This window comes from Sabethes cyaneus, chromosome 2, assembly GCF_943734655.1.
Source record: "Sabethes cyaneus chromosome 2, idSabCyanKW18_F2, whole genome shotgun sequence".
NCBI lineage: Eukaryota > Metazoa > Arthropoda > Insecta > Diptera > Culicidae > Sabethes > Sabethes cyaneus.
The window spans coordinates 125,020,527-125,044,887 of NC_071354.1; the positions used below are offsets into that span (position 1 = coordinate 125,020,527).

Below are 24,361 nucleotides of genomic sequence, written 5' to 3' on the forward strand. Positions count from 1 at the left end.
TTGATGTCCGGAGAGTCTCGTTTTCAGATGGTTAGTAGTCATACCAATGTAAACCGACTCGCAATCGTGGCATTTTATACTGTAGATGACGTTGTGTTGTTGTGACGGTGGTATGATGTCTTTCACTGGAGGGATGAAGGTGTTTATATTGTTGGTGGTAGTGTATGCTAGTTTGATATTGCCAAATCCTCTCCTGAGAATTTTGGCAATGCGGGGTGACTCTAACTAACTCAGTCACACTGCCACAAAATCACATCATGATTTCTCTCGATGTGATCTCACTATTTACCAACATTCCACAAGACTTAGTGACGAAAGCAATAATAGACAACTGGCAACAGATCAGGACAAACACCAACATCTGTTTAGATATCTTTCTAGAGATGGTCACATTTTGTATGGAATGCAGTTACTTTCAATTCGATAATAAATACTATCAGCAAGTCAGCGGAACTGCTATGGGGAATCCGCTCTCACCCATTCTAGCCGAAATCGTAATGGATACTCTAATAGACAACATAGTCAGGTCAATCGACACGCCCATAACTATAATCAAAAAATATGTAGATGATTTATTCCTAGCCGTTCAACAAGATAAAGTGTCACAAATACTCAAATCCTTCAACAATTACCACCCAATGCTACAGTTTACCTGCGAAGAAGAAAAGGACATGCAATTACCATACTTAGATATGCTACTAATCCGCAAAAACAACCAAATCATCCGCACACAATGGTACACCAAAAGTATAGCCTCAGGTAGACTTATGAACTACCACTCGTTCCACCCGTTAAGCCAGAAAATGAACACCGCTATCAACTTTATCACGCGTGTTGATAAGCTGTCCACGGACTATACCACCACGCAGAAATACACCATCATTAGAACACATCTACAGCGCAATGACTATCCAGCCAGACTCATCAACAGATGCTGGAACCGATATGTGAATCAAAACACCCCAACCGTCGTTAATCAATCACCAACTGCAAACCAAACACCCGATCACCACCACCCGCCAGCCCCGCAGATCCCACCACCAGTACAGAACATGCCAGCCCCGCCGAGCCCACCACCAGTACAGAACATGCCATCACAGGATTATCAACAAAATAAACCGCCAACGCGTATTCTAACGACACACACGCCGCCAATGTCCATACAACCGTCCAACACGAGCCCAGCTAAGAATCTACCAGACGAACAGATCTACAGATCCATCCCACACATCGCCGAACTGTCACCCCGCATTGCCAAAATTCTCAGGAGAGGATTTGGCAATATCAAACTAGCATACACTACCACCAACAATATAAACACCTTCATCCCTCCAGTGAAAGACATCATACCACCGTCACAACAACACAACGTCATCTACAGTATAAAATGCCACGATTGCGAGTCGGTTTACATTGGTATGACTACTAACCATCTGAAAACGAGACTCTCCGGACATCAAACGACCGTCAATCAGCTGGACAAACTACTGAGCAACGGACTCTCTGCAAGCGACCACCAGATTGTTTCTCTCAGAGAAAAAACTGCGCTGATAGCCCATTGCGTAGACCAAGGCCATAGATTTGATCTGACCAATACTAAAATTATCGATCACAGTTACAAAAAATATCCACTACCTATACTAGAAATGTGCCATATCTCAAATTCTAGCAACTCCATCAACAAGCGTACCGACGTAGAAGGCCTCAACCATACATACTCAGGATTATTAGCTTCTCTTAAACCCACCAACACCCCTTTACCATAGCACTATAGCCAGATATTCAAACATAAACCAGGTACAATAAGTGGACGTTAGACCGACAGTGCAAAGAAAAACCAAATCGTGACAATTTAATTTAATTTAACAGACAGGAAAACAGATGTGCAACAAAAATAACTTAGGACATGTTACTTTAACTAAACAAAGACAATTGACAAAGGACAGACAGTATTGTACGTATAAAATTGAAAATTAACAAAATTTGTAACATATCTAACACCCAATGTATCGTAGAAATCCTTGATAAAGACTACAAAATATAGTCGAAACGTCGGAGAAAGTACAAAATCTGTTCTGATTTATCAAGACTGACAGCCGATAAAAATAAATATAACACATAAGCTTCTGTTAGTCAAGTAAGTTCTAAACCAGCATACGGCGTCAGCAGATACACCTAGTCGCTCCATTTTGCTGAGCAGTATTCTATGATCTACTCGATCGAATGCAGCTTTCAAGTCCAGGTAAATAGCATCAGTTTGAAAGCTAGAATCCAAGCTTTGCAAGAACCGGGAAATAAACTGCATCAGATTCGTCGTTACCGATCTTTTCGGGAAAATCCGTGCTGGTCAACATCAATATAGTATTTACAGCAAGCAAACAAAGCGTCATTCACGATAATTTCAAATAACTTTGAGCAAGCGCACATGGACGTGATCCCGCGATATTTATTGACGTCGCGCTTGTCACCCTTTTTATGTATTGCTGCATGCGAAGACTATCTTGAATGCGAGATACATAGCGGTTGTACAGAAAACGGATGTAACTGCGATACCGGTTGCTTGCAGCATTGAACTGAGTTTTATAGTACGGCTACCGATAGCAACAATATTTACGTAGCGCCGCCGATCGCAAACGCTTAAGCGTACGTAGGCGTGCATTAGACCAAGCTGGCTTCCGTGGTGGTGCACATATGGGAAGTATCCGACTGATGACGTTTTCAATTGCACTGCTAACACGCCATACTGCATTATCAATACTGGAGGAGGCTTCCAAAAGTTCATCCCAATCAACATCAGAAAACGCTGCGCAGAGTGCTACATAGTCAGCCCGACGAAAATTTAGACTAGAGTCTAGTGATGGCTCGTCAAACACCACAGGCATAGGGAGAGTGAGCGACACAGTTAAAGCCGGATGAACAGCTTCTAACTCGACTAATGACTCGTGCGCAATAGATATGTCACAGTTTTGCACTGCTAATTCATTCGCAAGAATAAAATCCAGCATGCGACCATCCCGATTGAGAATTGTATTGGTTTGAGTCAGCCCATGCAGGCTGACCATCTAGTAGTACAGCAACTAACAGGCATTTGCGAAAGTGTCGTATTCACTAAAGGTAAACCGTTACCTGAAATAAACCAGCTTAAACCAGTTTGGTTGTAATCACCGAACAGTAACGCAAGTGTGTGGGGATCCATATGCGACAACACAGATCCTATTGAATCCATATGCTGTTGAATGAGCTGAAGATCGAATTTTCGATCGGGAGGGAGATATATAACGCCTACGCTGACAACTGAACACGATGTTTCAATGATCACCCATAACTGTTCCAGAGTGTCAAAGATAGGAGCAGGATCGATGCGGCAATTTAGTCTGATGGAAACAGTAATGAGTACACCTCCACCACGCGTTTTTCGACTGTTCAGGTGAGATCGATCATTCCGAAACACAGTGTAACGATTTCCAAATAGTTGCGTAGAGAGGATATGGTCGTCAAGCCACGTTTCAGTGAGTACTATAACATCGTAGTCTTCTTCACAAACCGCCAAAAAGAAGGAGTCAATTTTGGTTCGCAATCCGTGCACGTTGTGGTAATAGATGAGCAGCGGATGAGATGGAGAAACAGATCCTTGATTCGGAACACCGGAATGCAAGTAATCATCAGGTACCGACAGCTCTGATATATAATTATACTTGCCTGATAGCACAGGCTGGAAGACCCCGTCACCACTTCCGAACACAGAACCGGGACGACGACGATGGCGGATATCTGCAGCTGGCAGGACCATGTCGGAGGGATCAGGGGCTTCCATAATGCCTGTTAAAGGGTGTACTTGAGCTACAAAACCGCTGGAAAGCCGATCAACGGCGAATAAACAGCCTAACTACCATAGTCCAGTAGTTATCCTGAAGTAATACCGATAAGGTGGTTTCAGGGGGGATCGAGGCTGAAGACTCGAGTAGGGTTTTAGTGGGTCTGGATCCTCACGCCCCAGTAGGGGGGTCGGGATACCAAACCCCACTCCCCGAGTTGTCTTCTCAGGTGTCTGATAGCAGATTTCCCTACTCGTTAAAAAAAAGGGTGTCCCGGATCCAACGTAGCAACAGCAGGAAAATCACATGGGAGCGCGGACGAAGTCAGCATAATATCAGAAATGCAAGCATTCCGATCGTCATCAGTTAAAAGTAATTGTGAAGAATCAATCATACAGCATCGGGTGAATTCATTACTACTGTCGATCCAGCATATCGGTTTTTTGGCATGTCGATAAATTCCCGGAACAACAGTCCCGTTGACCAGGAAGAGGCACTCAAAGCCAATTGTTTGGGACTCGGATCTAACCCAATTTTGAATGAAACAAACGATAGATTCGAGGAATCAATTCCTTTTGGAACCAATTGAGCCACATCAAAACTGTCTTGTTCATTTAGATCGAGACAACGAGAGACGACTTTCGTAACATCAGCATTCGATATTGTAGGTTGAAAGCCGGACAGGTACAGCCACCACCTAGCAGGATGGGGGGCGGGGGTGATAGAAGCGACCGACAGATCACTAAAATCGATCGTACTGGTGCCACGATCAGCTGATTCACGTACAGAGCGATCATTATCAGCACGTCGACGTTTGACACCCAGTTTGGGCCATGGTGTGGTTGTCGTGTTTTGATCGTTGCGATTTTGCATTAAACGATCCACTTTATCGCTTAGGGAACCGACGGTTTCGACTAGCTGTTGGAATTGATTTCATACAGTAGCATCCATCGGCGGCGCCGGCACACAATTTAACTTATCGGTTAAATAGCCTAACTACCATAGTCCAGTAGCCCGAATGCTTCTGCCATTCAATTCAACTTTGCAGGCTGCGCAAATAAAAATTGCTTTCCCTTGAACGAACAGCTCCTTATGCGCACGGCCGTTGAATCCACAGCATTGCTGCCCGATGTGAAAAAAGGAATCACAAAAGCCACAACGCACAGGCTCGAGATCGTTGATCAGCAGGTGACATTCTCCGCACAGTTTCTTATCCATATTGCTTTGGATGCTCCTACGTTGTAACAACAAAGGCCGGATCAAAAGTGCGCGTCGAACTGTTTGCTTTCGAAACTGTTTGCTTTTATTATCGAAATAAACTTCAATGTAAACAGGCGCTTAGTCGTCCAATTAACTGAATTACACCGAATATAGAAATACATTATACGAATTACACCAGAAATAATTCAAAAATAACTACCGAGCGAACAACCGAGAACGATGTAAACAATGACAAGGTTGCCAAAATTCTCTTTATGTTTATATTTATGTGCATGTACTTTCTTTCTTTAAGCAAAATTTGACCTTTTGTGCATATCTCAAAACCCCGAATTAATCCACCTAGCGGTGCGACCTAGCCTTTCTAATCTACTGCAACAACAATTTTTTATTTTCTCAGGTACATCTATAATTGAGTTGACTCTATTTTTAAACATCAGTTCCTTAGTCCTCAAAATCCTTATTTAATAGTTAAATTCACAAGAACGTGCAATAATTATATTTTCTTTCCTAGGATGTGAAATGTTTGGAAGTGTCATTTAATTTACTTTATCAACACCTTCTTTTTTATATTTAAGTTATTTAAACATGTATGTAAACACAAAAGATCTGTAGATGGCCTTAACTTTTGGAGCTTCAGAGCAACATAAGAAGTTTGTTTTGAATTGACAATATGAAAAATGTGTACATATAAAATGTGAAATGTTCATAAGAAAACTGTGTGTATAAATATCTTGATATTTTCACCACAGCTTTCTGACCATGCGCTCAAAAATTATCATCTATCAAAAACAAGAATTCTGCATAATTACAAAAATACTTATTGCGCGAATATTTCCTTTTTCACGTTTGAAAAAAAAAGAATATCTAGAACAAAAAGATTGACCTCAAAATTTTTCTATAAGTGATTTAAATGCTTGACTTCAATTATGTAATATATCTTAAATGAAAACATAACTGGGTATAGCATTAGATATAAAAAAACGATACAGAGAAATTGGGCTTTTCCTTAACTGGCACTTCTTCAGATAATTAGTCTTGCACAAAACTTGAGCTTCTTTTGTATGTATTTTCATGAACTTTATCACATCGTTTTTACGTTGTTGCCTGTTAGAGGGTTAAGGAAACGAGAGGAGATAAAAGAAATAGTGTAAAAGCATGTAAAAGCGCCATAAGCATGCTTGAGGTTGGGAAACTTTATCGTTTTTCAGCGCTTGCCTTTTTCGATAGTCGATCCCACATGCGCAAAATTTGTTTGAAATTTGTATAAATTTATTTCGGAAAATCTACTCCTTAACATTTTCAACCCTATACACCATTATTCCTATATGCTTAAATCAACTGCTTTTCTTTGCTTCTGCTTGTCTAGTCCGATTGCGAGTAACAGCAAGTGAATAAAATGACAAATGAAATCTCTTACTTTTCTTGATATTTCAAAATTTCAAATACATGGACACATATAAGCAAACATACATACATACATACATACATACATACATACATACATACATACATACATACATACATACATACTTACATACATACATACATACATACATACATACATACATACATACATACATACATTCATTCATTCATACATACATACATACATACATACATACATACATACATACATACATACATACATACATACATACATACATACATACATACATACATACATACATACATACATACATACATACATACATACATACATACACCGATTACAGTCGACCCTTGATATTTTGGTTTTACACGTTTTGAACGGTTTAATATAAGGTACTTAAATGATTAAGTTTGAATAACTTTGAATAAATCGTCCAATTTTCAACAACTCGGTTTCATTTGATAGATCTCAAGAGTAATTTTCAAATAATAAAAATTGTAGAATATTTCTTATTGAATTAATGTTTATATGTAACAAAAATATGTTTTCAACACGTTTTTTACACATTTCTTTATGTAACTTCAAACCACAACTCCATTCGTCATGAAATTTATAAGTTAGGGTTTTAAAGGCTACTCTTTCATTTGTAATCAATTTTGTTCAATTCGGTTAAGGGACCTATGAGATAATGAAGTCACATGTTTTTCGTATTTTTATACATAACTTTTGAACTAAAATTCCGATCAGTATGAAATTCAATAGCGAACAATGGGACAACTAGACCTTTCATTTGACACTAAGATCATCAAAATCGGTCCAGCCATCTCGGAGAAAAGTGAGCGAGAAAAAAAGCGTTCCACACACACACACACACACACACACACACACACACACACACACACACACACACACACACACACACACACACACACACACACACACACACACACACACACACACACACACACACACACACACACACACACACACACACACAGAAAATGCTCAGTTTTCGAAACTGAGTCGAATGGTACTTGACATTCGTCCCGCTGGGCGTTCGTTCGATTTTCGGTTTTCCGAGTGATTTCTATACCTTTATACTATATTTTCATATAGTAGAAAGGCAAAACTATCCTACTTTAAATTTTTCAGATCTCATTTTCGGATTCAGCGGCCAATTTTACATGAAAAATCGCCTTTAGCTTACTGAGTTCACGCTTTTTGTTATATTTTGTTAACTAGTATTATCAGTGCACTAGCAGCCACCGCCGCTGGCGGATGGTGGCCGTTTTCTCAAAATACAGTATTTCATCAACGAAACGTTTGAGCGAAACTCCTCAGCCCACGGACCTATACTTAGAGAATATCCCTTTTTCTAAAACGCAGTAGTATTTCATCTGAAATTTCCAAATCGTAACAATTAATCCAATTTGTGGCAGTACGAAGTTTGCCGAGTCACCTAGTTCATAATAAATATAAAACTCTTTCAGTAATTATTTATCTAGTTTACATAGCAAATGTAAACAGTACGCATATATGGTGTTCTAGTACAACTGTTAAAAAGTTTATCAATTCGTTAGATTTACAAAGATTACAATCCTTCATCATTCATTTCTATATTTTTAGGAGAGCATTTTGGATTTAAATTTACCAAATGGAAATAATCTCGAGCAATATGGCAGATTATTATTAGATGGTGACCTGAATATAAAAGCACACGAGGATCAGAAAACTAAGCATCGTTATGCATTTGTATTCGAAAAAGTAGTGATATTGGTGAAAAATTCTAACGCAAAAATCGGTGTTAGTGGTGACATGCATTTTTTTTGCGTATTATTTATTAGATATTTTTAGGAAGGACAGTACGTATTCCGTGAAGCGCACAATTTACTAGATTATCGCGTGGAAATCTGTCATTCTCGAAGAACATTAGGGAGAGATGGGCGTCTAAAATATTCTCTCCTACTTGCAAAAAAAACACAATCGACAGCTTTTACTTTATATATGAAAACCGAAGAAGAAAGAGACAAATGGAAGCGTGCTTTAGATATCGCCATGTGAGGCCACCGTATTTTTAATTTGGCTGGATAAAGTAAAAGTAAGTTTTATATTTCCAGGGATGTTATAAACCCTATCGGGTGTAGAAATACTGACCATAAGTTTGGAGTATGTACGTTTGAAACACCAGTAATATGCAGACATTGTTCCAAATTTCTGAAGGGAAAAATTCATCAGGGTTACCGTTGTCGAAGTTGTGATATCATCGTACACAAAGGGTGCATCTCATCCACTGGCAGATGTAAACGTAATCAGTCACCACCACCAGTTTCTGATAGACTTCTATCAGAATTCAACTGGTTCGTTGGTTCAATGGATCGAGATACAGCAACGAATAAACTAGAGAGAAAAAAAAATGGCACATATTTACTAAGGGTTCGTCCACAAGGTGCATCAAATTCTCATGAAACCATTTATGCATTGAGTTTAAAGTATGTTTGATTTGGTTTGAGTATGTAATACATTACAATTGTTTTACTCAATTGTAGAACGGATAACAAGATAACTAAGCACATGAAAATCTACCACAAGCAGGATAATATGATACCTTTATATTATCTTTCGACTAGGCGACACTTCAAAACCATCGTAGAATTAGTGTCGTTTTATGAAAGGAACGACCTAGGAGAAAATTTTGCCGGGTAAGATAAAAAATTTAATGTATGTATGTATGTATGGGGGGAAATCCACCATCAGTTCAAGGTCCTGCCAGTGTATGTGGGTAGACTTACAGTAGATCCAAATTTGATTGTCAAATAAATTTCACTCTAAAGCTGTTGTAGAAGGACCAAAAGGGATTGGGCGGACCCACAAGCAAAGACACTTGTGCGCATTCCGGGATTATAAGAATTTCCTTCCAGCATTAGGATCCTTCCATGTAACAATCAATTTCGCTGTACCCACGTGATGGTTTGTTTGTTCGAAGAGTGCAACATAAATATTGTTTCGGACCTTCAGGAGTTTCCTCCTAGTGATTCCGGTTTACTCCTCACTCCATCCAGTCTTCCACTCATATGATGCCTCTGTATTCATGAATTTATTATTTAATGCATATAATGAATTTATCACGATATATAATGAAAAGAAATTAATATGGATAAAAATAGAACGAGCTCACCAGCCAGTCCTTTCAATCAGATATAGTTGCACTATAATGATGCCAACATTTGAGTTTCCATCAGTCCTACATGTACAACAACCCAACAATATCCATGTACATTATTAGAAAGTTTTACGGTCAATGTTTCCTTTGTATAGTAGGTGTTTGAAGAGCTAGAACGAAACAAACAATTAGAAAATATGTTGGGGCTTACCTATCAACACGGCCGGGTGGATCAGCCGTCTGCCCAAAACCACAATTTTGATATCAGGCAGCTGGGATTCACGCAGCATCGCACCTCCTAGCTTAGCTACTCTATCTTAACCCCTCTAAGGTCTACATCATTTTTAGCACCGCAAAATTCACTAAAATGGCCATAACTTTTTTATCTTTTAATATTTTTTCACCAAATTTGGGAATTTTGCCGAAAATATTTTCTATTTTCATAATATCTATAGATAATGGCCATATGCCATATGGTCCCGGAGTTATTGCGGAGTTCCCTGGGGGACCGAGATATGGCTTTTTTAGATATAGTTGCCAAATATCTAAAATTTGTTTGAAATCTTTTGATTTTTGTAAACATATCATCTACTGTGGATATATCAGTTACTTTGCCGCAGTTATGAGCCATGGTGCGCGCCATCCGGATCCGGGGGGACACTATGAATCCGGAACCGGTTCCCGTAACGGGACATTTCAGCATCAGTAAAGCATGTCGTGTCGCATATCAAAAAACATCAGCATTCGATAAAATAGCGATTGGTGATCATCTCATGTCTCTCAGAGGCCGTATGACCGGTTCCGGGTCCGGGGAGGGTTTCTTTTCTGATTCAAGCACGGAACGGATTTCGGAGGAACTTTTCCCGGACCTGGAATCGGCCATATGGCCTCTGGAAGACATGAGATGATCACCAATCGCTATTTTATCGAATGCTGATGTTTATTGATATGCGACACGACGTAGTTTACTGTTGCTGAAATGTCCCTTTATGGGAACCGGTTCCGGATTTATGGTGTCCCCCCGGATCCGGATGGCGCGCACCATGGCTCATAACTGCGGCAAAGTAACTGATATGTCCACAGTCGATGATATGTTTTCAAAAATCAACAGATTTCAAACAAATTTTAGATATTTGGCAACTATATCTAAAAAAGCCATATCTCGGTCCCCCAGGGAACTCCGCAATAACTCCGGGACCATATGGCATATGGCCATTATCTATAGGTATTATGAAAATAGAAAATATTTTCGGCAAAATTCCCAAATTTGGTGAAAAAATATTGAAAAATAAAAAAGTTATGGCCATTTTAGTGAATTTTGCGGTGCTAAAAATGATGTAGACCTTAGAGGGGTTAAGGAAAGAGCATTACCGGGTATGACCACGTGGAGGTGCTAGGTAGGAACTTGGAATGGCTAGAGCTATGTTGGACGCATCTTTATTGCCTTCCCCCTTCATACGCGGGTTCGATAAAAAAAATTTAATGTATATATTAATTATTTAAATGTGTTTTATATTACGTAAAGATGAGTCGTATTATCTATACCTATAAAAAAGGATTTCTGTCTGTCTGCCTGTCTGTCTGTCTGTCTGTCTGTCCGTATGTTCCTTATAGTATCGAAAACTAATGAACCAATCGGCGTGAAAATTTGAACGTAAAGGTTTTTGGAGCCAGAAAAGGTTTTAGTAATGGTTAGAGACCCCTCCTCCCACTAAGAGGGGGGGGCTCCCATACAAATGAAACACAAATTTCTGCATAACTCGAGAACTAATCAAGCAAATAGAACAATGTTTGGCATGTGGGTGTTTTCGGTGACAAGAATTTATTCTATGGTAAATTGAGACCCCTCCCCTCTTTATAAGGGGAATTATAACTCCACTTCCCTTTAAGAGGGGGGGCTTCCATACAAATTTCCTCATAACCCGAGAACTAATCAAGCAAATGGAACCAAATTTAGCATGTTAAGGTTTTCGAGGGCAAGAAAATTTTCTATGGTGAATTAGGACCCTTCCCCACTTTAAGACGGGGGGCTCCTGTACAAATGAATTACAAATTTCCTCATAACTCGAGAACTAATCAAGCAAATGAAACCAAATTTGGCATGTGTGTGTTTTTGGAGACAAAAATTTTTTCTATTATGAATTGGGACCCCTCCCCACTCTAGGAGGGGGGCTCCTATACAAATGAAATACAAATTTCCTCATAACTCGAGAACTAATCAAGCAAATGGAACCAAATTTAGTATGTAGGTGTTTTTGGAGGCAAGAATTTTTTCTATGATGAATTAGGATCTCTCCCCACTTTAGGAGGCTCCTATACAAATGAAATACAAATTTCCTTATAACTCGAGAACTAATCAAGCAAATAGAACCAAACTTGGCATGTGGAGGTTTTTGGAGGCAAAAATATTTTCTATGGTGAATTGGGACCCCTCCCCACTTTAGGAGCGGGGGCTCCTATACAAATGAAAACCAAATTTCCTCATAACTCGAGAACTAAACAAGCAAATGGAACCAAATTTGACATGTAAGTGGTTTTGGAGGCAAGTTTTTTTCTATGGTGAATTGAGACCCCTCTCCTCTTTTGAAAGCGAGTTATGACCCATCTTCCCTTTAAGAGGGTGGGCTTGTAGCGTTCAGGGTTATTAAATCGGTTTGCTCTTGTAGTTTCGATAAGCTTAGCAATTAGAGCATGTGCCACTAGAAATTATGGCTAGTTGGCTACGCATACGCAATGCATCTTGCGTACAAGTTAGCCGAGTTTACTCTTTCCTAGAGCCGCTCATTCGCTATTCGCAAAACTCAAATTTCGAAGCACGAAGCGTAAACTGCCTTGCCATGTTCTTCTTCAAATTAGCCCGAAGAAAGTTCAATAAACTCTGGGAAATGAAATGGTTAGATGCATAAAACCAAAGGGAAAAAGAGAGATTTGTTCGCGTTTGAATTGGTCGCAGAAGTTCGTTACAAAATTCCGCTTTCAAATTTAAAACCCGAATTAATCCACCTAGCGGCGTGACCTAGCCTTTCTACTGCCACAATAATCACTATTTAATTTCTCAGGAACATCTCTAATTAACTTGACTATGTTTTGAAATATCCGTTCTGTATTCCTCAAAATTCTTATTTGCCAGTCAAATTCACAACGTATTGCGTACAATAATTATATTTTCTTTCCTTGGGTGCAGAAATACTTGTAAGCGTCATTTATGTTACTTGATGAACATATTATTTAGTTTTATAACATTTACGTGATTTATAGAAACATAATGTAAACACAAAAGATAATTTTTGCAGACTTGAATGAATATATATATATATATATAGACAACCTTAACATTCAGGCCTTAGAGCCACATACGAAACTTGTTTTGAATTGACAATATGAAATATGTGTTCATAGCAGATTTTTTGATATTTTGATATTAATACCATGCGTTCAAAAGTTAGCATCTTTGGAAAACAAGAGTTCAGAAAAATTATTATTATATTTCGATTTTGAAGAAAAAGGATATCTACAACAAAATGGTTGATCTCAAAATTTTACTATTAGTTTGCTTGGCTTCAATTTTGCAATATATCTGAATTAGAAAAAATAACTGAATAGAGCATTAGATATAAAAAAAGAGAAATGGAAATATTTCTTAGCTGACGCTCCTTCAGATAATTATTTTTGCATGAAAATCAAAACTTAAGCTTCTTTTGAATGTACTTTCATGAAAAGATAGTCATTAGCTTGATCGCATCGTTTGTACAATGTATCCCGTTAGAGGGTTAGGAAAACAAGATGAGGTCGAATAGTGCAAAAGCTGTGCCATAAACATGCTTGAGAATGGGAAATATGATCGATGTGATTTCCAGTGCTTGTCAATTCGATTTATTTATTGAAATATGATGCATGACATAAGATTTCTGTCTTTTAAAGTGTCACTAACGAAAACAAATCGTACAAAATTACTACCGTACAATGTTTTGCTCCTATTTTTATATAAAATTTCTAAGCTCTAGTATTTATTGATTGGAAACAGCATCTATTGATGCGCAAAAATTGTTTGCAATTTATATAAGTTTATCTGGAAAAATCAATCCATTAGTATATTAAATCCTATACACCACTATATCTAAATGCTTAAATAACTGCTTTTCTTCGCTTTTTGCTTTTCTTGTCTAATTGCGAGTTACAGCAAGTGAAGAAAATTTATTTATTTATTTATTATTTATTATTATTTATTTATTAAAATGACAATCGAAATCTGAAATTAAATTGAATCCCACTACAGTGGGATTTCGAATTTGGCATGGTTCGATTTTGGCAACAAAAGTATCCGTTTTTGGCAACACATAATATTTTACTTCCAAAAGTATGCTTAAATATCAGTCAGTTTCCGCATTACTTTAAATGACGAAAAAATATTGCTCTAAGTGTGTTCATGAAAAAAAGTTTGCGATAATAGAATGTTTCGAACAATAATATTTTTATTGCCGTAGGACTATGTCTTACCGTAGGTCACCAAAAACTTACTTACACCGCATGGATAGGTCTTGGCGGATTTTGTGAAAAAGGTTGCAATCGTTGATTAATAATATTTAGTTAATTTCCAATGCATTTACATTCAATTTTGTCATATCAAAAAGGGTCTCGATTTTGGCACGGTTTCGATTTTAGCAACATAGGCGACACGCATTTGTTGCCAAATTCGAAATCCTACTGTATTTAATATTTATTTGCGACAGATGCATAGTTCGCCTACAACGTGCAGGCTTCATCAGTGTCTTATTTCGAAGTGTATACGTATCTGTCGCGAATAAATTTTAAATATTGGAATTCAGTCGGAAAAAGTTTTTTCTTTTCTTTAATTTCAGAGTTCGTATTCCACATTCCACTAAGAGGCTTCGAAAACTTCAGACAATTGACATGTTTCACACTCTCCTTGAATTTCAATGCAAATTTCAAAATTGCAAATCGTCATCACAAACACACATATACATACATACACACATACATACATACATACATACATACATACATACATACATACATACATACATACATACATACATACATACATACATACATACATACATACATACATACATACGCACACACATACATACACACATACATCACACACATTGAATACAATCAACATTTGATTGAAATGTTTTGATTTTACACGTTTTAACGGTTTAATATACGGTGCTTAAGTGTTAAAGTTTGAATAACTTTTGAATGAACCGTTCGATTTTCAATAACTCGGTTTCGTTTGATAGCTCTCAACAGTAATTTTCAAATGATAATAAATCTGGTGATGCTTTACATTGAATTAATGCTTATATGTTACAAAACCCGAATTAATCCACCTAGCGGCGTGACCTAGCCTTTCTACTGCCACAATAATCATTATTTAATTTCTCAGGAACATCTATAATTAAATTGACTATATTTTTAAATATCCGTTCCGTATTCCTCAAAATCCTTATTTGCCAGAAAAATTCACAACGTATTGCGTAGAATAATTATATTTTCTTTCCTTGGGTGCGTAAATACTTTAAGCGTCATTTATGTCATTTGATGAACACCTTATTTAGTTTTATAATCGGTTGGCCTTAACTTTCGGGTTTCAGAGCCACATACGAAACTTGTTTCGAACTGACAATATGAAATATGTGTTCATAGCAGATTTTTTGATATTTTTTCTTGAGTGGTTTTTTTAGCGGTTTTGTGGGGTAGATTTTTTTTGATATTTTGATAATAATACCATGCGTTCGAAAGTTAGCATCTTTAAAAAACCTGATTTAATCCACCTAGTGGTGAAAGGAACCTTTGTTATACGATCTTACTTGCTATTTGAGATAGAAATCGACACGTTTGGCTTACATGAAATTTTTGGAAATTGAATAAGTTTACAACATTTGAACCAAATACAAGCACTTATAAATTTTGATAGTTCCTTTTCTCATGAAATTGCTGAGTAAGTTGTTACTAATGAGGGTAAGTGCAAGTAAAAGTAAGTTGTAAGATGAAATATTATTCTTTAACATATACATTGAGTAGTAAAGGTCTAGTTTATAAGTTTTTGAATTATGCATAATTTCCTGTAATGCCATTCTATTTGATTCACAACAATAAAGTTTTCTTGAATAAATTTCATCAATTTTTATTAACTTTCGGTTTTTTTTCCATGTGTGGACTCATTACTGCGACCAGTATAGTTGATCTATTGTAATATCGCCCGGGTGTTTGCTGTATGACCTGCACTGCATTTCTTTTTGCTGTAATCGCTATTGAGTGAGCGATATGCTTATTAAATTTTATGCGTGCTTGCGTGTATTGGGGTTTACCCTTCCTTCAAAGCTTAATCTACTTTACCCACTTATTCCTCGCTGCCAGCACTATCCCATATTATAGCCGTCCCTGGCGAGGACTCATTCGTACCTCTGACCAGTACACTTAACTATAGGAGGGACATTTGCACTGTTAAGAGGCTTCAGAGGGTAAATATAGAATTCAGCACGAAGGAAGGGTAAATGGAGGGGCCTGAGAATAAAACCATGCTAAAGTCACTTGACATCGAGAATGGCTTGATTCTACTAAGATTCGAACCCACGACCACTCGCTTGTCAAAGCAGACTCGGTAACCTTGCGGCTACGGAGCCCCCCAAACTTTCGGTTACTCACGCTGTTGTATTTTGTACAACATGTGTTTTTGAATGCCATATTGTTATAAAGTTACAAATCGTATATTACGTATATACTAACGTATATTCTTCAGTAAACTTGTTATGAGCAAAATGTCAGAATTATTTAATGCACTAATACTTTAAATTGCAAGCAAGATTAGCATAAACCGACATCACAGAAACGAAGCAAGTAGCATGTGAGGTGTACCGCAATTGACCCAACTGGAATTTTCTCTCGTTTCTTCATATGGAAAAATGGTGTCTGTATGCAGCAAAACTACCAGCAAATGTAAAATGTTTAAGATGTATCCGTCGGTTGGTAGTCGAGTAATTCGGGGTCAAAATCAGGGTATTTTTCACAATCCAAGTTCTACAGTTCCTAAACAAGCAAACATAGAGGTATAATAAATTCAGCAAAGCTATGTATTTTTATTATTTGTACAACTTTGTAATACATGAAAAAGTCATACAATAATTACAAAAAGAGTTAGAATAGAAAAACTGACTTCATAGACAAATTCATATACAATAAATAAGATTTTTCTATCTTCACTGAAGAGATAGAAGGTTACTGTCTTTAGCAAAATTTCTTGCAATAATATGCTCTAAAAGTTTGCAGAACACATCAATGTGTTATATTGAAACTAAAGGAAAATAATTTTTTTATTTCACTTTTAGGGGGATTAATTAAAATTCAAATTCTACCAGACGATAGAGCTTTCAATTTTAGGAAACTCTTCCAAAGGTTTAATAAACTTAAAACTAAGTTTTCTTAGTCAAAACTCTAGTGCGCACGTTTTCTTTGGGTTTGGGCTCTTATGCGCGCAAGTAACCGTGTTATAAAAGTGGACGCGAGTGTTCGAGGGTTAATATCTTTTGACCGGTAAAACCAACTCTTATGAAATTTTGCATATATATTCGTTGTGTGAAAACCTCTCGTTTGATATTTAAATAATTGAAATTAGGTAAATTATCTTGGTTAAAATCATTATAAATTATTGTTAATTTTGGTGTGGTGTATTCGATTGCTCATAACTTTCAAATTAAACGTCCAATCAGAAAACCATTCAATAGTGATCTATCCGGCTATATTACCTGCCAAATGAAACTAATAGCGTGTAAATCGGTTTGACCATCTCTGAGAAACAGGCGTTCATTTGTACCTAGTCAAAACAGGTTTTTCAAGGCTAACTTTTAAACTGCTTGTCCGTTTTCAATAAAACTTAGCAAAATGTTCAGTAATAGTAAGAGCTTTCGTTTGGTACTAAGATTGTTAAAATTGGTTGCGTGGTTCCGGAGAAAACCGTGTCACGTAGTTTTCACATTTTTGCTTATAACTTTCAAACGAAAAGTCAGACCACGAAACAATTAAATAGTGATATACTAGGCAATAATACCTTTCAAACAAAAGTAGTAGCGATCGAATCGGTTCAGCCATCTCCGAGTAACAGGCGATAGAAAATTCGGAGCGAACACACATACACACATACACACATACATACACACACACACACACACACACAGACATTGCTCAGTTCGTCGAACCCTATCGATTGGTATATGTGACTCGGCCCTCCGGGCCTTGGATAAATTTCGTGTTTTTCGACCAATTTCTAAACCTTTGTTATATAGTATAACAAAGGTAAAACAAGAGTTCAGAAAAATTATTATTATACTTCGCTTTTTTCTTAGCTGGCGCTCCTTCAGATTATTATTTTTGCATGAAAAACTTAAGCTTCTTTTGAATGTACTTTCATGAAAAGATAGATAGTAGAACTTGATCACATCGTTTTTACAATGTTAGAGGGTTAGGAAAACAAGATGAGGTCGAAAAATAGTGCAAAAACTGCGCCATAAACATGTTTGAGAATGAGAAATATGATCAATATGATTTCCAGTGCTTGTCATTTTTGATTTATTGATAAAATATGATACATGACATAAGACATCTGTTAAAATGTACTAACGAAAACAAATCTTACAAAGTTACTACCGTGCAACGTTTACTTCCTATTTTTCATATAACATTTCTAAGCTCTAGTATCTATGGATTGAAAAGAGCATCTATTAATGCGCAAAATTTGTATGAAATTTGTATAAATTTATTTGGAAAAATCAACTCACTAGTATTTTGATCCTATACACCACTATATGTACTTATATACTTAAATTAACTGCTTTTCTCCGCTTTTTGCTTTTCTTGTACAATTGTGAGTAACAGCAAGTGAAGAAAATGACTATTGAAATCTAAAAAAGAAAAGAAAAAACTTTTCGATTGAATCCCACTATTTAATATTTATTTTCGACAGATACGTAGTTCGCCTACGACGTGCAGGCTTCATCAGTGTCTTATTTCAAAGCGTATACGTATTTGTCACGAATAAATATTAAATAGTGGAATTTACTGCCCATGGATGCATAGTCGACGTAACGACCAGCACCATGATTGTTGAGAAAACGCATTTTTATCGTGAAATAAAGCCATATAATCTTTGCAATAAACTTTTTCAAACGAATAATCTGTCTATTTAGTAGAGTTTATTAATCAAAAGAGGACTGATGGGGTTTCATGATTCATTCCTCATTTATTGTGTTTAAAAAATGCGAACGCCAGTTTATGTGAATAAACAGACTGTTTTTTGAACGATTATTCCCATAACTTGGCGTCAAGCTACAAAAACAAATAGGTTACTATGCTGATTGATTATGCAGGAAATTACGTCAACCATTAGCATTACGTGAAACCAATAACAGAGTAACTCAATTTTCCTAAATTTCTCGAATATTTTCGAACAAACATATGTTGTTTGAGTATTGGGTATGCATAGTTAAGAGTGCGTAGGACCGAAAAATTACATTTTGGTCATTTTGGTTTTTACGTCAACTATGCATCCATGGGCAGTTTAGCAGGTAAAAAATTTTTTTTCTTTTATTTCAGAGTTCGTATTCCACTAAGAGGCTTCAAAACAGACTATTGACATGTTTCTCACTTTTCTTGAATTTCATTGCAAATTGTCATCACATACATACATACATACATACATACATACATACATACATACATACATACATACATACATACACACATACATACATACATACATACATACATACATACATACATACATACATACATACATACATACATACATACATACATTGCACAGGGCACACATTGAATACAATCAACATTTGATTGATATGTTTTGACACGTTTTAACGGTTTAATATACGGTGCTTAAGTGTTAAAGTTTGAATAACTTTTGAATGAACCGTCCGATTTTGAATAACTCGGTTTCGTTTGATAGTTCTCAGCAGTAATTTTCAAATAATAATAAAATGTGTGATGTTTTTCATTGAATTAATTCTTAAATGTTACAAAAATAGGTTTTAAATACTATTTTTTCACATTTCTTTATGTAACTTTCAAACTACAAGTCCAATCGTCATGAAATTTGGAAGTTAAGGGTTTTTAAGGCTCCTCTTTCATATGCAATCAATTTTGTTCAAATCGGTTAAGGGATCTATGAGATAAAGAAGTCCCATATTTTTCGTATTTTTATACATAACTTTTGAACTAAAAGTCCGATCAGTATGAAATTCAATAGCGACCAATAGGACACCTAGACCTTTCATTTGACACTAAGAACATTAAAATCGGTCCAGCCATCTCCGAGAAAAGTGAGTGAGATTGAAAGCGTTACATACACACACACACACACACACACACATACATACACACACACAGAAAATGCTCAGTTTTCGAAACTGAGTCGAATGGTATATAACATTCGGCCCGCAGGACCTTCTTTCCATTTTCGGTTTTCCAAGTGATTTCTATACCTTTATACTATATATTTATATAGTAGAAAGGCAAAAATATGTTTTAAATACTATTTTTTCACATTTCTTTATGTAACTTTCAAACTACAAGTCCAATCGTCATGAAATTCGGAAGTTAAGGGTTTGCAAGGCTCCTCTTTCATATGCAATCAATTTGGTTCAAATCGGTTGAAGGACCTATGAGATAATGAAGCCCCATATTTTTCGTATTTTTATACATAACTTTTGAACTAAAAGTCCGATCAGTATGAAATTCAATAGCGACCTATGGGACACCTAGACCTTTCATTTGACACTAAGATCATAAAAATCGGTACAGCCATCTCCGAGAAAAGTGAGTGAGATTGAAAAGCGTCACATACACACACACACACATACACACACACATACATACACACACACACACACAGAAAATGCTCAGTTTTCGAAACGAAGTCGAATGGTATATGACATTCGGCCCGCAGGACCTTCTTTCCATTTCCGGTTTTTCGAGTGATTTCTATACCTTTATACTATATATTTATATAGTAGAAAGGCAAAACCTCTTTCCTATCTGAGGGTATTTCAAATCTCGCTTCGATCATTTCTATCTGATCAGTGGAGCAAGTCAGAGTGTGTGATTTTGTGTTCCGCGAATTGAAACGAGGTTTGTGCTAAGAGTGAGAATGTCTTTAGGTTAGTTAAATTAATTAAGTATCTTTCGTTAGGCAGGATAGCGCAGTCAGGAGTAAAATCAGTGGAGGCTTTGCAAGCAAGTGTGGAGAATACAAAAGGTAAATAGTGCGAATTTAAAAATTGGCTCTTGGCTTTGGCTACGACCTTTCAAAATTATCAATTACTAATGGGTTCATAATCTCACATCGAATGAGTAAACGATAGGACAATTCCCAAAAGCGATTCTTCAATGGTAGAATCCCCGCCAACACTTCAAGACTCATCGTATGGGTCGATTGCATGCAGCCTAAGGCCAGGCCTAAGGTAATTGTACGAAGAAAGTTTATCCTCTGTTGGCATTTTTGAATCAGATACCTAAAGTGGCTTGCCCAAGTGCACTTGGAATCGAACCAGATACCGAGATATTTGTAAACCAGTACCTGAGCGATCGTTTTACCTATAAGTAGGAGCTGAAGTTGTGCTGGATCATGCTTCCTAGAAAAAACGACCAACTCTGATTTTTCCGGAGAGAATTCGATACCCAGCTTTAACGCCCAACTGGACAAATTGTCCAAAGTATCTTGCAAAGGTCCCTGCAAATCGTTAGTCGTGGATCCTGTAATGGAGACAACGCTATCGTCTGCAAGTTGCTTTAACGTGCATGACTCGTCGTGACAACTATCTATGTCGCTAACATAAAAGTTATACAGAAGTATACAGAAGTGGACTTAGACATGAGCCCTGGGGAAGACCCATGTAGCTAATTCGAGATGTTGTCAAATCATCATGTGTAAAACTCACGCGTTTTTCCGACAGCAAATTGAGCAAAAAATTATTCAAAATCGGCGAAAGTCCCTGCAAGTGAAGTTTTTCGGTCAAAACTTCTACGGAGACAGAATCAAAAGCCCCTTTAATGTCCAAAAATACGGATGCCATTTGCTTCTTCTGAGCGTCGGCAAGTTGAATCTCAGTAGACAGCAACGCTAAGCAATCGTTTGTTCCTTTGCCCCTGCGGAAGCCAAATTGGGTATCTGAAAGTAAGCCATTCTCTTCGACCCATTTATCTAGGCGAAGAAGGATCATTTTCTCCATTAATTTTCGGATACAGGAAAGTATCGCAATCGGCCTATAAGAATTATGATCGGAGGCTGGTTTCCCGGGTTTCTGAATGGCGATGACTTTCACTTGTCTCCAGTCCTGCGGAACAATATTCAGCTCAAGGAACTTGTTGAATAGGTTCAACAAGCGTCTTTTGGCAGGGTCAGGCAAATTCTTCAACAAGTTGAATTTGATTCTGTCTGATCCTGGAGCAGTATTGTTGCAAGAGAGGAGAGCTATAGAAAATTCTACCATTGTAAACGGGGGTTCATTTGCAGTCGAAGGCGACGCGTCGCGAAAGGATCTCTGAGCCGGGACAGAGTCCGGACAGATCTTCTTGGCAAAGTCGAGAATCCATCGGTTGGAGTACTCCGCACTTTCATTCGTAACGTTACGGCTCCGCATGCGTCTAGCGGTGCTCCAAAGAGTGCTCATCGCTGTTTCTCTCGACAATCCGTTCACGAACCGGCGCCAATATCCGCGTTTTTTCGCTTTCATCAAGCTCTTCATCTGTCTCTCAAGTACCTCGTACTTCCTGAGTAGATCTATCGAACCGTGTTTTCGAAAGTCCTTATACGCCAAGGACTTTTGCGCGTACAATTCCGAGCACTCTTTGTCCCAGCAAATAGTGGAAGACCGCCGATTGAACGTTTTCCCGGGTATCGGTCTCGTCTGAGCTTGGGTCGTGGCGTCGAGGATCAAGCCAGTAATAAAGTCGTATTCTTCCTCCGGAGGAAGTTCGTCGCGTGATTCGATGTTTTCTGAGATTACAGTCGCGTAGCGTTTCCAATCGATATTGCGTGTGAGGTCATATGTAACATTGATTGAATTCACGGGCGGGTAGCCATTAGTAATTGATATAAGGATTGGCAGATGATCACTACCGTGGGGATCATTGATTACCTTCCACTTGCAATCTAACGGTAGTGATGTCGAACAAAGAGATAGATCCAGTACGCTTGCACGGGCTGGAGGATTAGGTATACGTGTCGCTTCCCCGGTGTTTAGAAGTGCCATATCGAAGTCGTCAATCAGGTTATTAATCAGGGTCGATTGTCGTCGTCGTATTGAGTGCAATGGGAAATCAAATCTCCCAAAATTAGCAAAGGTGCGGGAAGCAATTCTGCAATATCAGAAAGTGGCTTCTGCTCAATCCGTACCGATGGAGGGATATATATCGAAGCGATGTTAAGGTCTTTTCCTTTTATTCTAGCATGAATGGCGACGACTTCAATATTCGAGAACGAGGGGAGGTCTATTCGAAAGAAAGAATAGCACTTCTTGATCTCTAGTAGTACCCCTCCACCATGTGACCCTCGATCTCGGCGGATGACGTTAAAATCGTGAAAGTTGAGATCGTTACTTGAATTGAGAAAAGTTTCACAGAGCGCGAATACGTCACAGTTAGAAATATTTATTAGTTGCTTGAAAAGGTCGAATTTGGGGATGATACTTCTGCAGTTCCACTGTAAAACAGCGACAGAGTTATCAGCATTGTTCAATGTATTAATCATCGAAGGATACGAAAGCTGAGAGGAGGGGCCATTGTGCTGTTAGTTGCTTTAAAAATGTTTTAACTGTGGGAAGAAAGGCAAGTAGAAAGCTTTTGAGTGGATCCGAGATGTTAAAAGTTTCAAATATCCAGTCCACAATGTGAGAGAACTTCAAAAATCCCTTTCCCGATTTGATCTATGAATGTACATTGGATGCGCCAGGGGTTTTTGGTGCACCTGAAAGCGGTGGGTACTCCTGGTTTGATTTCAATTTTTGTAACCCTGAAAGTACCTGATTCGGATTTTTTTCACCGCTTTTCTTAGAGTTTGATGAATTTTTCGTTCCGTTCGAGGATATCTTAAGTCCTTTGCGAGTAAGTCGAGGAGAATAAAACGTTTTTCTCTTCCTAGAGCTTTCTTACATAGCATAAGAACATCCTTCGAGCGGTTCTTCAGAAGTACCCTCATTGGTTGGCAAAAAGGTATAGATATTTTCGTTGGTCAATGGCTCGGCTCTTTTGAGTATTTCTGCAAACGAGCGCTTGGAGCGTTCCCTAAGGGAGCGCTTAACTTTTTCCTCGCGCTGTTTGTACGTGGGACATGCCGCCAGATCATGCGGGGTTCCCTCGCAGTAAAGACACTTGTCAGTGTTATCACTGCAAGCGTTCTCCGCATGATTGTCGCCACATTTGCTACAGCGTGCCTTGTTGCAACAATAGGTGGCTGTATGACCCAACTGCTTGCAGTTCAGGCAGTTCATGACCCGCGGTACGAATAAGCGTACAGGCAGACGAACCCTATCCAGAAGGATGTAGTTTGGCAATGCGGATCCGGCGAAAGTTACCCGAAAGGATTCCGAAGGGTAGAATATTTTCTTCCCATTTTCGATCGATGCTGAATGCAATTGCTTGCAGTCCAGCACCTTGACCTTTTGCAGCATGGGCAGGGATGGCACCTCCTCAGAAGAAAAAAAGAGAAGAGAAAAATTCAAACTGTGCTCAGTCTTCAAC

At 37.9% G+C, this 24,361-nt stretch overlaps 1 protein-coding gene across 1 annotated transcript in view; it reads left to right on the forward strand.

Moving 5' to 3' along the window:
• The window catches only part of LOC128738091 (protein vav), a 388,215-nt gene that overhangs the window by 336,399 nt on the left and 27,455 nt on the right, over positions 1 to 24,361 (forward strand). Inside the window, exons 8-11 of the mRNA XM_053832936.1 lie at positions 8,053 to 8,229; positions 8,281 to 8,483; positions 8,544 to 8,915; positions 8,973 to 9,125. Of these exons, the coding sequence (XP_053688911.1) occupies positions 8,053 to 8,229; positions 8,281 to 8,483; positions 8,544 to 8,915; positions 8,973 to 9,125 (905 nt within the window). The remainder of the gene's footprint in view (positions 1 to 8,052; positions 8,230 to 8,280; positions 8,484 to 8,543; positions 8,916 to 8,972; positions 9,126 to 24,361) is intronic.